The sequence below is a fragment of the Morone saxatilis genome, unplaced genomic scaffold (assembly GCF_004916995.1).
Source record: "Morone saxatilis isolate NCDOM2014 unplaced genomic scaffold, NCSU_SB_2.0 Contig20, whole genome shotgun sequence".
In the NCBI taxonomy this organism is placed as follows: Eukaryota; Metazoa; Chordata; class Actinopteri; family Moronidae; genus Morone; species Morone saxatilis.
Genome location: NW_023339763.1, coordinates 12,226,312 through 12,238,726, shown reverse-complemented (window position 1 = coordinate 12,238,726; position 12,415 = coordinate 12,226,312). Strand labels below are relative to the sequence as shown.

At 41.2% G+C, this 12,415-nt stretch overlaps 1 protein-coding gene across 3 annotated transcripts in view; it reads right to left on the bottom strand.

The window, feature by feature from the left end:
- Positions 1-558: 558 nt before the first annotated feature.
- The window catches only part of dclk1a (doublecortin-like kinase 1a), a 46,438-nt gene continuing 34,581 nt past the window's right edge, over positions 559-12,415 (bottom strand). For 2 of the 3 annotated variants that reach the window (XM_035666301.1, XM_035666302.1), the window contains 11 exons: positions 10,051-10,132; positions 9,166-9,338; positions 8,684-8,803; positions 6,947-7,093; positions 5,557-5,690; positions 5,310-5,387; positions 5,040-5,136; positions 4,849-4,929; positions 4,634-4,747; positions 4,358-4,431; positions 2,847-3,047 (listed from right to left, as the gene is read on the bottom strand). In XM_035666301.1, the coding sequence (XP_035522194.1) occupies positions 2,990-3,047; positions 4,358-4,431; positions 4,634-4,747; positions 4,849-4,929; positions 5,040-5,136; positions 5,310-5,387; positions 5,557-5,690; positions 6,947-7,093; positions 8,684-8,803; positions 9,166-9,338; positions 10,051-10,132 (1,158 nt within the window). In that variant the 3' untranslated portion in view covers positions 2,847-2,989. Of the gene's footprint in view, positions 3,048-4,357; positions 4,432-4,633; positions 4,748-4,848; positions 4,930-5,039; positions 5,137-5,309; positions 5,388-5,556; positions 5,691-6,946; positions 7,094-8,683; positions 8,804-9,165; positions 9,339-10,050; positions 10,133-12,415 lie in introns of all 3 variants that reach the window. The other variant, XM_035666303.1, reaches the window with a different exon arrangement.

The window sequence follows — 12,415 nt, the reverse complement described above, 5'->3', positions numbered from 1 at the left end:
AAGCACAGAGACAGCTGTCTGAGAGCCAGCATTTGCTCTGTAATAAGCAGAAAACTGTGAAACTTGCAAACTCTACTCTGGTAGGGAAATATAGGACACGTTTTTTATTTTTAATGCCACGTGCAACTTCATGAAGTCTTTTCTTACTGTAATCTAATTTAAGTTTTATTTTTTTATGTAACCACAGTGAAGCCAAAATTAATTTCCATGGATACAAGTATCCTCTACTCTATCATACCACCTGTACACTGAGCATCTGCACTGTCAAGTACAGGAAATTTTGGATCCCACGTCTCTGGCTACAACTGCTGTGGGATTCATAACAACATATCAAGTACCCCTCTAGTCAAGTGCCATCCCAGCAGATAACAGTTAACAAAAGCAACAAAAAAACCTTAGTGGGATGCTGTGCACATATTTGATAGGACGAATTTAGAATTAAAGAAATCTGTAAGCGGAAAACTCTAGTAATCTCAGTAAACTGTACAGACTGAAGTTTTAAAATCTCACAACTAAACCCATTAAATCACATTAAAGCTCTACAAAAGACACAGACAGTTTGTTTTTGAAACATATTTTAATTATTACTATTGTTATTGATAGACCATTGTTGAACAGAGGTACAGGTATTGCAACAGATTGTAATATTGTGGTGCAGGTGTGAGAGCACTTTGGTAAACCACATGTGCCCATGTGCTGGAGAGTGTGGATTTCGACAGCACAAAAAATTCATACTGATCTGGTCAATATGGTGGCACATTACTGTCTATGTGTGATGACGAGAATAAATACGGAAAGTTACAGACAAGTGTGACGACTGCAGGGAGATCATTTGTAAAAAATAAAATAAAATAAAAAACTGAAATCACTCTGCATTTCTCTCACTCCTCTGGCTTCTCCTATCTTTTATCTCACATCAGTTACTGGAAATCCCTTTAGCGGTTGCTTTTGCAAAGGAAGTGACATCATTTCCAGTGTCTGACAAGAAGCAAAGATGTCTGTGTAGATTTATCCAGGTGGTACAACATCAGGTCGAAATTGTCTTGTTCAACTCACTTGTATTGTTTCGATCTGATGATCTCCTCTACATTATTTTTTCTTTGCTGACTGACTGATACACATGTATGACTGATTGTTTTTTTTTTTACTGTTCTCATAGACGTACTACTAGTAAAGAAATATACTGTATTGTGAACTATCAAAATAAATAAAATTATGTTATTTACATAACATATAAACAATACTTCATCACGAAACTGTTTTTTATTATAAGAATAGGCTACTGTATGTCTGTCATGCTTTCATCTGAATAAATGAAGCCATGAATGAGGTTGTACAGAGCTGAAATAAATCCTCTTCCACCCTTTTAAATGTACTGCTTCCCAAGAGTGCTGCTGGTTCTCCGGCATTCATACTGTCTTTCTCTCATAAGTGTGTGACTGCACCTAGACTGCATTACTTTGTGCAAAAAGGCAGCCCTCGTAAGTTAATCCTATAGATTTACCACCTAAAACATTTCTCCGAACCCATGTTTAAGTGGTACACCTGCAACAATTATTCCTTTCTTTACTGCTGGAATATGTGGATGAAATATGACTTTTGTGTTGGAAAAAAATGTATTTAAAAAAAGGCTTCCTATGTGTACATAAGCATCACAAATAATTAAGAATAATATGATATCAATACAGAATGACTGGAAATGTGTGCATCGAGAAAAGAATTGTTCAAATGTTGAATTTGCTACACGAGCACCCGAATGCTGCTGAATTTTTGTGTATCAAGATGTCACGAATGAAGCAATCAACAAAATTACAAGAAGGAATCAAATGCACCATTATTGTCTTAATAGCAGTCTGTGTAAAATGTAAACTGTAATACTGCAATCCAACATTACAGGAAGGCAATGCCAATACTGTGTGGAGCACAGAATATAGCACAAGTGCTCTTTGTCATTTATCTTTTTTTGATTAACACTTTTTTCAACACATGTCTAAGAAAAAAACGTTTCTCTACATACTGTAGCTCTCATTTCCCACAACTACACAGTTCATCAAGTCTACAGCAACCTACCTCAAAATTTCTGAGCTCTACTTCTACGCACATTTTCCATTACTTTTCCATTCCACCAAGCTCTTAGAACATGTCAATCAACAGAAAAAAGTTATCCTTTATGAAAAAGGGAAATACATATTTAAAAAATGCAGCGAATAAAGAATGAATAAATAAGGTTCAATAAAACATGAACATTGGTCCATATTCTCATATTGCCTTGTAGAGCAGCTCCACCATAAGGAAGTTTCCATGTTGAGCCCAGATCATCACTGAGGGGTAAACAATACTGTTGCCCTTTCTCGCTCCTTGAGCTCTGGAACGTGCTCAGATGAGAGAACGTTAAAAATAAATAAATGAAAAGTCTTCCACCTTATTCCGCCTTTTCCCTCTTCCTCTGGATCTCTGCTTCTTGTTGCCTCTTTAGTCTTTCTCCCAAACCTCTCTACCCTCTTTTTCCTCTGTCCACCCTTTGATTGATCTCTCCTCAGGGTTTGGAAAGATGAATTCAGGAAAGCTAAAAGTTCTCTCTGATTTTTTTTGTTTTGTTTTGTTTTTCCTTCCACAGTTTTCCCCCTTTTCTCCCCCAGCCTTACATGACAGACTGTGGGGAAGCTGATGTCTCCTCTTCCTCCTCCTCCATATAAAGGGAGGAGCTGGATAAGGATTTTCCTTCCTCGCGTCCTCACCCTCCTCCCCCCTCCTCCCCTCTAGAAGGGCGAGTTGGGGGAGCAGGCGATACTGGCTGAGCTGATGGAGATGTCATCAGAGTCAGATGGGAGGCTGGGGTTCGGGGAAGGGTCAGAGCAAGTGTCAGGGGTCAGAGAGGGAGGGGCCGTGGGCAGGCCAGGGAGGCAACGGGGAGGCTCGGCCCGTAGTGTTTTTGTTGTTGATGTTGTTACTGTTGTCACCGTCAGCATCATCTCTAAAGGCAGTGGCTTCACATCCGGGTGGCGTCCTCGTCTGAGAATCTGCCCCTCCTTATCAAGAGGGGTGGCCTGAATGAGCGAGGAACAGGAGAACATTATGATTAGATCCTCTGATGCTGAGATCCAGTAGCACAGTACATAGTCCAGTATGGAGGACCAGGAGAGTCTAGCACTTGCAAATTAAGTTATTAATGAATGTTTAATTGGACAGAAGAGGGATTAACAAAAGCAAGATTAGTCAATTAATACCTAAGTGTGGAATAAATCAATTCCACATCACACTTCTTAAACTATGCTTTAATTAACATTTATTATTCTATTGTTTCCAGATTCATTTTGACATTTTCTTCATCATTTTTGTGGCAAAGGTCTGGTATGACCAGTACCTTCTAATGGCTAATGTTGGCAAACTTTACATAGATATTGCTGTGTATCTGACATTACTGAGAGTCAGTTCACTTCATTTCCTGCCTCTGGTCCCATTCTACTTGGAGCCAAACAGTGTTATATTCATTTATGATTGAGTTACACATTTTAGTATTACTTAATCTACCTTTATTGCCTCATTTAGTTATTTACATGCAATCTTTTATGCTAGAGTAATACATTAAATTGTTGCGTTAATTAATTCCTCCTCTTGTCAGCATCCAATTATTATTAAAATCAACCAGTGGAAACCTTTATAACCATGAACCTCTAGGCCCTCCATTAATCAATCGTGGACAAAATCACATAACAGGAGTTGGGCAATGGGAGCTGAATAGCAAGTCCTGTTAGTAGGAGGCAGCCAGACAGAGAGCATGACATCAATCACAAAAATCACTGAAAATCACTGTGACAAGCAAGGGAACGGGGTTATTTCTGTGGATGGCAGCATTCACAAAGGAAGTAAACAAAAAGTGACTGTTACACAGGGAAAAACCTCAGCAACATCAGTGTGTTTACTTTGTCATAAAAGAAATTGGTTGTGCAGTACATGTTCAACAGAGACGTTTAGGAGAAACATTTAAGGGTCATTTTCGGGGTAACTTGCCACTTCCTTACTCACACACTCAAATCCTGGAGAAACTGATATGCAGTGACACAACACAGAGGACAAGGCTTTGGCTGAAGACACACGACAGCGATGCAAGTACTGTGTGAAATATGTGTTTACAGCGAGCAGGGGATTAAAGGAAAGAAGCAAAAAGCCAAGCACAAAGACCGAAAAGCAGGGACAACATGAAGCTGTCAAAGCAGCACAGCAGCAGCCAGTCAGCAGGGCTGCATGCAGGGAGGAGGGGATACATCAATTTGAGAGACTCTATTTTGGTTTGTTATGATTTCTTGCTGGTTTTTGACCATCTACCCAGTTGTGTCTCTATGGAAACCTGCCGTACCTTATCCAGTACATGGCCGGGTGCTGGTAGAAATCCAACGACCCAGATCTCTGCATAGAAAAGCTGTCATCCAGCTGAACACAAAGAGAAACCAGCACAATCAATCTAACCACAAGTTCATTCCAAAACAGAAATACCAACAAGACACAAACTTCAGTCAGAAAGTTGTATCTGTCTTAGGAGGCTGAACAAATTAACAACTGTAGATCTCTGTTTAAACAATCCATCAAACCAGTTGGTCTATGGGTACTGTAGTTTCTAGTGGTAGTGACTTACAGAAATGACTGACACTCCTGCAGTTGTGTCGTTGACCTTCGGATTAGTGTTAAAGTGCTTCTTAATCTTCCCTGCTACTGACAACTGATGATCATTCTCACATAGACCCTCATCCTGTATCGAGAAAGGAGGAGAGAATAACAAAATCAGAACTTATGGGAAAATATTGTGACTCATAGATGTAAGGGCTCAAGCTCAATCAATGCTGTACTTACAGTGACCCAAGGGTGCTCCAGCACCTGGAGGGCAGTATATCTCTGATCCACCTCCACCTCCAGCATGGATCGAATCAGCTCCTTCAGCATCAAACAAGTATTATTGAGTTTTTATTCCCTCTGTATAAAGTGAATTTCCTCCATCAGTTCACACGCAAACAAATGATGTCCATAAGGATATAGAAACTCACCTTGGCTGTCTCAGACACGTTGTCCCAGTACGGTAAAGGAAATTCTAGCTGTCCCATTAGTATCTGATCAAAAAGCACTTCTTGGTCGTCACTACTCCTGCAAACAAAACATTTCAATATGAATGTAACTACATAAATAAAATACCAAATTATTACCAAACATTCGAAGGGACAGATACAAAACTCTTATTATTTTACAAATTATTTTAAAAGCAGTGAAAGTGATAGTAGATATTTCACTTGGCAGGGTGGCTCTTGCTGTTAGCTTACCCTCGAAAGGGTGGGAAACCACACAGTAGGATGTAGGTGATGACTCCAGCTGCCCAGATGTCCACCTTAAGGCCATACCTGCACAAAGACAAAGACATATGATGACTTCAAGGCAAAGTTAAGGAGAAAGAAAGGTTACTGTAAACTGTTCTGTAACCTGCAGCCTAACTGCATCACGACATGACTCATACATTGGTTATGTGTTATTCCTCTTTAACCTCAGCTCTGTTACTAACTCTCTACTTACCCTGTTTCTGCAATGATTTCAGGTGCTACATATGTCGGGGTCCCGCAGACAGTATAGAGTGGTCCGTCCACCACAGTTGCCAAACCAAAGTCTCCCAATTTCAGGCTTTTGCTGCCGTCTGCATGCTCGTACACCTAAGCACATAGAACAAATGCTGTTAAAAGTAGGATCTTAAATGAGATGCAATGAGATGATTATGATTTGGACAGTGAGGCATAACAACATCTGCAGCTGCATTAACTGTACTTGTAAATCTTGCTGGGTTTAAATGTTAGATTCTAACTGTCCTAGAGACAATGTGTCTGTAATTCATTTAAAGCTTCTGTGTTTATGAGTTTTTATGTGATTATAGCATCTTTCAATTTATTCAGTTTTTGATTAGCAAAATGCAACTATCCCGAAGATGACTGCCGTAGTCCCCGCCCCTCATTCTAAGTGTCCCTGGGTCAAATCCATGGGGGATTTGGGGTTAGTGGTGTGCTTTGCTGTCTGCTGCAGTGTCTTTTTTGATGGTGCCATTAGGGGCACCAAAGTCTGAAAATGCTTAAATCCTACACATGGTGGAAAAATTATAGTATTACCATATAGGCCTAATATAACTGCAAACAAACGACGGCATTAACATTGCTATAATTAATATTTTTAAATTAACAGTCAAATTACTACATGCATGAGAAAGAGGAAGCGCTTAGTTGAAGAACCCCAACTCTGCTGTTCCCCCACTTCAGCACACTTATTGTGCTGTTTTCAGCAAAAAGCTCAGATAAACCCACAATACGATATCAACCAAGCACCAAACGACAAAGTTAGAGACTAGCTAGAGAAGGCAGTGAATCATTTAGCAGCTAAAAAGCCAGATATTTCCACCAGGGGTTGGTGGAGACCCAAAACAGAGCTAAAAGAGAGTGAATGTTTGACTTACATTCAACAGATGGCCAGAAACATCACTCAACATACTAATACTAATACAAGTGTTGCTCTGTTCCTGCTGGATGTGTCAAAGCTACGACCATATCATAGGTCAGCAGAGGTGAATGTGGCAACAGAGGCCACTCAACTATCTTTGGAGTGGACCATTTCTTACTTTTGAAGGGTGACAGGAGGGGATGAAGAACAGCAGTTGAGGGAAGAGCAGGAGAAGACAATGAGCAAGTAGACAGAAGGGAGAAGGAGAAAGGGAAGGCACAAATGAGGGAGGATGGAGAAGGAGTGTGCGGGAGGTGTGAGGGCAGCAGGGATGAGTCATCTCTCTCCTCTGTGAGAGTCCAGAGTGAGTGATATTACTTTACTGTTCATTCAGAAAGGAGGGAGGAAAAGAGAGAGGCTATACTGCGGCAAGTTATATGACCATGTATACAGACACATGCAGGCCCACTCTGTGTGAACTCACCAGCAGGTTTTCTGGTTTGATGTCTCTGTGCACAATGTTGAGGCTGTGGAGGTATTTGATGGCGTTGGCCAGATTGTAGAGCATGCCGCTGGCGTCTCTCTCTGTGTATCTGTTGGCAGAGGTGATGGCATCGAACAGATCTCCCCCCTGTGGACAAATCATGATGGACAGGTGAGTTGTCAGTATTAGGAACAATGTCACATTTGTTGTTTGTTTGGCGTTTTCACCCGCAGAAAGAGAGAAATTCACTTCTAACTTTTCGCAGTTGCTCATGTTTTCTGCTGAAAAGACTTTTCTGTGAGAAAGTGGATTTAATAGCGAGGGTTTTCGTTTGCTCAGCAGCTGGAGGGGTAAAATGTCCTCTTTCTTCACCTTGGTTGAAACATCTACTCCTTGTGTCTTTCCTTTCATTTTAAGTTCTTTCTTTAATTCCTCTTTTCTTTCAGTGTCTCACTTTCTCATATTTTTCATTCTGTATGAATATCACCCTCCTCTAACCTCTCTCTCTCTTTCTCTCTCTCTCTCTCTCTCTCTCTCTTATCCCCTCTGTCTCTCTCCCTGAGTGGAATAAGTGGAACAGAGGCTTAAAATAGGGCTGAATCTCTCTCTCTCTCTCTCCGAGCACAGACTCAGACACACTGTCAGCATCCAACCTGCACAGCGACACTTATTTAAACTTGAGAGCTGTCAAATGCCACAGCTCAGCCTCTAACCAGTGCAGTCGCTCCTCTCTACCTCCGCTATGTGGCCATAAATATGTTCACATTACACTTTTATGTGATTGTCGAACACCTCATTCCAAAAGGAAAGACATTAATATGCTGCTACATCCTCCTCCATTCTACTTTGTAGGCTTTCCACAAGATTTTGGAACCTGGCTGCAGGATGTTTTCTCCCAGCTACAAGAGGATTAGTGAGGTCGACTACTGATGTTGGGTGATGAAGCCTGGCTCACAGCATCCCAAAGCTGTAAGATAGGGTTGAGGCCTCTGTACAAGCCAGTTAAGTTCTTTCACGCCATCTTATAAAAAACATTTCTTTATGGGCCTTGCTTTGAATTAATTTTAACTGAGGGGCCTAGCCCCAAACAGCACCAGGCAAAATGACACAAAACTATATGTATACCATACTTTTGGCTACTTACTTACTTTTTTTGCACTTTGCCTCCCCTTTCAGTGCATCCATCTGTCTCTCTCCCTCTCTCAGTCCTTGTCATTCTTGAAATGACTCTTTCCACCTCATTCATCCACAGCCTCCACTCGATCCTCCTCCTTTGGACACACTCACACGTACACACATTTCTTCCACAGATTGCCTCTCATCTATATTCTGTAGTACTCTACACCACAACACGAACAGATGGATCACATTCCTGGCTCCTGAATTATGCACAAACATTTCTTGACTCAGAGAGCGAGAGAGAATAAAGAATGTGAACACACGAGCGCTTCGGGCCACAGACCGATTCTTTCCATCCCACACTGTGTGACTGGTTGGAATTCATCATTTGCTTCACTGGTTGAATGGTGCTGCTCTGTCTCTGTCACCGTTTCTGCCTCCCTGCTCCTCTTTGTCGCTCTCAAATTGGAGATAATGATTGCCAGCATACAGCAGAGAACACATCTATCTATTATCTCAGTTTGGCCAAATATCCCAGCCTGTCCAAAACTGGAGCAGATGACGCACCAACACATAAAAATAAACATGTAATTACAGTATGCAAACACGGCCACGCACCTTGACCAACTCCATGACCAGATAGAGTTCGTTGTAAGTGTCCATCTCCTCTATGAGCAGGACAATATTTGGATGTTTGACCCTGCGGAGAATGGCCACCTCGTTCTGGATCATGTGCTCCTGGAATAAGAATTGAATTTTCTTTTATAGTCAAGCGAGACACATTTATTAAAGGAATAAATAGTAACTTCACACCAGGCTGAAAAACTTTTTCTTTGCCCTCTCTGGTTCAAAATTTTAAGTTTTTCCTACTTCTGATGGGAGTGATTTTTAGATAGTATTAAGTTGTCCTTTAATTATGATTTTATCATTTATAACTGTGTAGCCTGATAAACTGCAAACAGTATTTGGTTACATCTGCAAGCAAGATAGTTGTTTGTGTGCAAGCTACCTACAGGCTACTTTTAGATAGAAGTGGATATAACTAATTACAGGTAATGTACAGCACTCCTTTGCCTTTGGAGGCATAGTTTGTAGTTTACCTTGCCTCTGCATTTGCCCTTGTTGATGATCTTGAGAGCGTACTCCCGTCCTGTGGAGTGCTCCACACATTCCCGGACGACCGCAAAGTTCCCATCGCCTAACATGCGTCCCACCTTGTAGCGGTCTGATATGTAGGCCGGCACAGCTGGAACCTCATCGACTAGAACCTCAGCTGCAGGGAGGAAGCACAAGGTTTAGAGCAGCTGAGGGACTCGAGGATATAAACCAGTTTACACTTGTTCAGTTCAGTGTTTTGTACAATTTTTTTCAGGCTACATTTACTGCAGCAACTGTAATGGACAATAACAAAAAGGAGGGATTCATTAAATGATTTCCAAGTAAATAATACATCAATACTGTTACAGATGCTTAAAATATATAGCTTATTAAAAATAGCTTTAAACATAAAACCAGCAGTTATAAATAATATTCTCTAAATTGAAATTAAGCTGGCAAATTGAAAAGTAAATACTGAACCGATTGGTAAATAAAAATAGAAATATATGCAATCGATGTTCAGTTAAATATCAATTACTTTGATTTCTACCATTTAAGAAGGTTCTCTGGCTCCTCTTTAAGTATATAAAGAGTTCCACGACTCAACAAACAGAGAGAGGAAAAGCACATCATCATTGTTTGTGGTGTTACAGAGTTGTATGGAGTCAGAGAGGTGAAGACAGACAGCAGAGAAAAGGAAATTGATGAGAACAGGATGTACAAATCAGAAGAAAAACACAGACACAGGAGAGATGGGTGTGAGAGAGAGAGAGCGAGACGCATCAAAGGTCATGAACGTGATTCAGACATGCATGATATTTGCAAGTGAGTTGCCTTTGCTCACTGATGGACAGATGGGACATTCTTGTAACATTCATTTTCCTCACCTTCAGTAACCAGGCCATCCCCATCTTCCACAGAGCTGGAAACTTTAGTGGAAGACAGAGAGGTGGAAGAACCCTGGGACCCCTGCAAAGAGGGAGAGGGGTAGACAGAGGGCAGGATGGCAAGAGAAACATGGGAATGGCGATTATTTAAATCTGCATTAATCCACTCCATAATCAGCACAACATGATGAAACAGTCTCTTCTTCGACAATCCCAGCTGAAACAAATAAGTATATCCAAAAATAGACAAAAAGGACATTGTGCAACCCATCCTCAGAACATCCTTAAATCTGTCTTTGTGTTTGCATGTCTGTCTGGTGTATTGTGCGGCCTTGTGTTATGTATACACTGTGCTCACAAAAAGAGCCAGAACAGATTTACTTAAGCTACTGAGCTGAATATAAACCGGTTATTTATTCAGCAAAGCACCTGTGTGTGTCCATGCTGGGACAGACGCCTGCATCCCAATAAGCTCTTCTCCATTCACAGAACTTTAAGTAATTCCTATGTAATTGCACCTTCCTCTCACTCCTTACTTCTACCTTTAATAAAACATAAAGGTTTTGGTGACACTAATAAAGGCAGATGAATACTGGCTTTCATCTGGTTGGGAAGTAGGAGGTCATTAAGGCAAAAGAAGGTGGCTGAGATGCGGCGTCTGCATCTATCTAAAGACAAAAACTCATTACGCCCTCCACCTCCTAACCTTCCGTCTGGTTGTCATGGAAGCAACAAGGGTGGGGAGTGAGGATCTAGTCGGGACTGTAAATGAGAAATCTTGTATTTCTGTCTTTTCTCTACTCCTGTTCATCTTTCTGGTCTCCTCTCGTCCTCCTTGGCTTCAAATTCATTTCCTGCATTTGGACAATTTGATTATGCTCCATTTGTCGTTGCAGGCACCTGTCAGGAGGGCTGGTCTCTTAATTTGTAAGATGAACATTTTTCAACTGTTCAATAATAACAATAATCATTTTCTCACTCTCCTCCCCTGCCTCACAGTCAGCCCTGAGGACACAGCAGTGAAAATCATTGTGGTTTGGGGGTTTGCAGTGCTTGAATAAGTCCGAAAGGTGCAGCCGGCACATGTAATGTGGCCACTGATGGAGGTGGACGCCATCACATTTTCTCTAACATAAGCGTAGCCCCCTGGCAAATGTGAATGATGCACTTTGAGCTTTAAATGCATGATGCACACCTCAATCTTCATGTGCAACTTGCCTGAAATGTAGAGACAGAGAGCAGTGCATCAGCAGTCTGTTGGTGGCCACCTCTGACTAATGTTGTCTAGCCGATTATACCTTTTTCTCTCATCTTTCATCTCAGTGCAGGTGTAGTATTTCTGATGCTCTCTCATGACAAATTAACACCACAGAGTATAATTCACACATCAATCAGTCCCAACTCTTGATAGATGAGAGATGATATCTAAAAAAACTGTTGCTGCTTAATGGATGCCGGTCATCATTATGATAATAGCCCTGAAAGCCTTTGTAACAAGGTGACGTTTAAAAGGAGGCAAAATGTGGCATCAAAGGACGATAGGCCTTTTTCACAGCAAGCCAGGTGAAACAAAGTCAGGATGCTGCTATTGTGCTTATTGGCTCACTAGAATTAGTATCATTGGTAACACTTGTGTTCACCCTACTATTTCATGTCAAAATGGCTGCTGTGAAAAAGCATGGTAAAAGTTCACAAAACAAAACAAAAATCACAAAGTTTTCAACACAGTGCACATATATTCAATGTCAAAATGCTTGCTGGGAACTGATGAACTGTGAAGGAGAATGTGCATGTAGCCTAAATGATGTACAAAAAGGGCTGCAGACCATATACAGACCAAAATAAAAGCATTTTTTTCATTTGATTTCAGTTCTTTCCTCATGTGAACCTTCTATTTCTGTGGTGTCCAGTCAGACTGAGATACAGCCTGGAGAGCTTGTTGTCATGGCGGAGGGAGGAAAAGGCAACCCATCATAATGACTTAGTTCTGAAAACTATTTACAGAGTGGAGCTGCCCTATATCTCTGCCCAAGTAGCTGTCAGCTCTTTTACTCATCTCTACTGCTGTGACCTGAAAGCCACCCAGGTGAATGTGGCTGTGAGTCAGTCTGAATTTGGTTTATGTAATGTTGTTTTTGGTCGGGCGCTCATTCCCGGAACAAGAAAACCCACTTAATGCCCGTAAAGCCGATGACCCTCCTGTGCTTTATCTACAAAACATCCTTCTTCCGCTCTTTTATTTTCTCATACGACTCGTATATTCGCCACTCTTGTGCCCTTATCTCACATCCAGCCCTGTCCGCTACTCGCTTTCTCATTTTGAACTCCTATCTCGCTCTTCCTGCCACCGAGGGAAACAAAATAC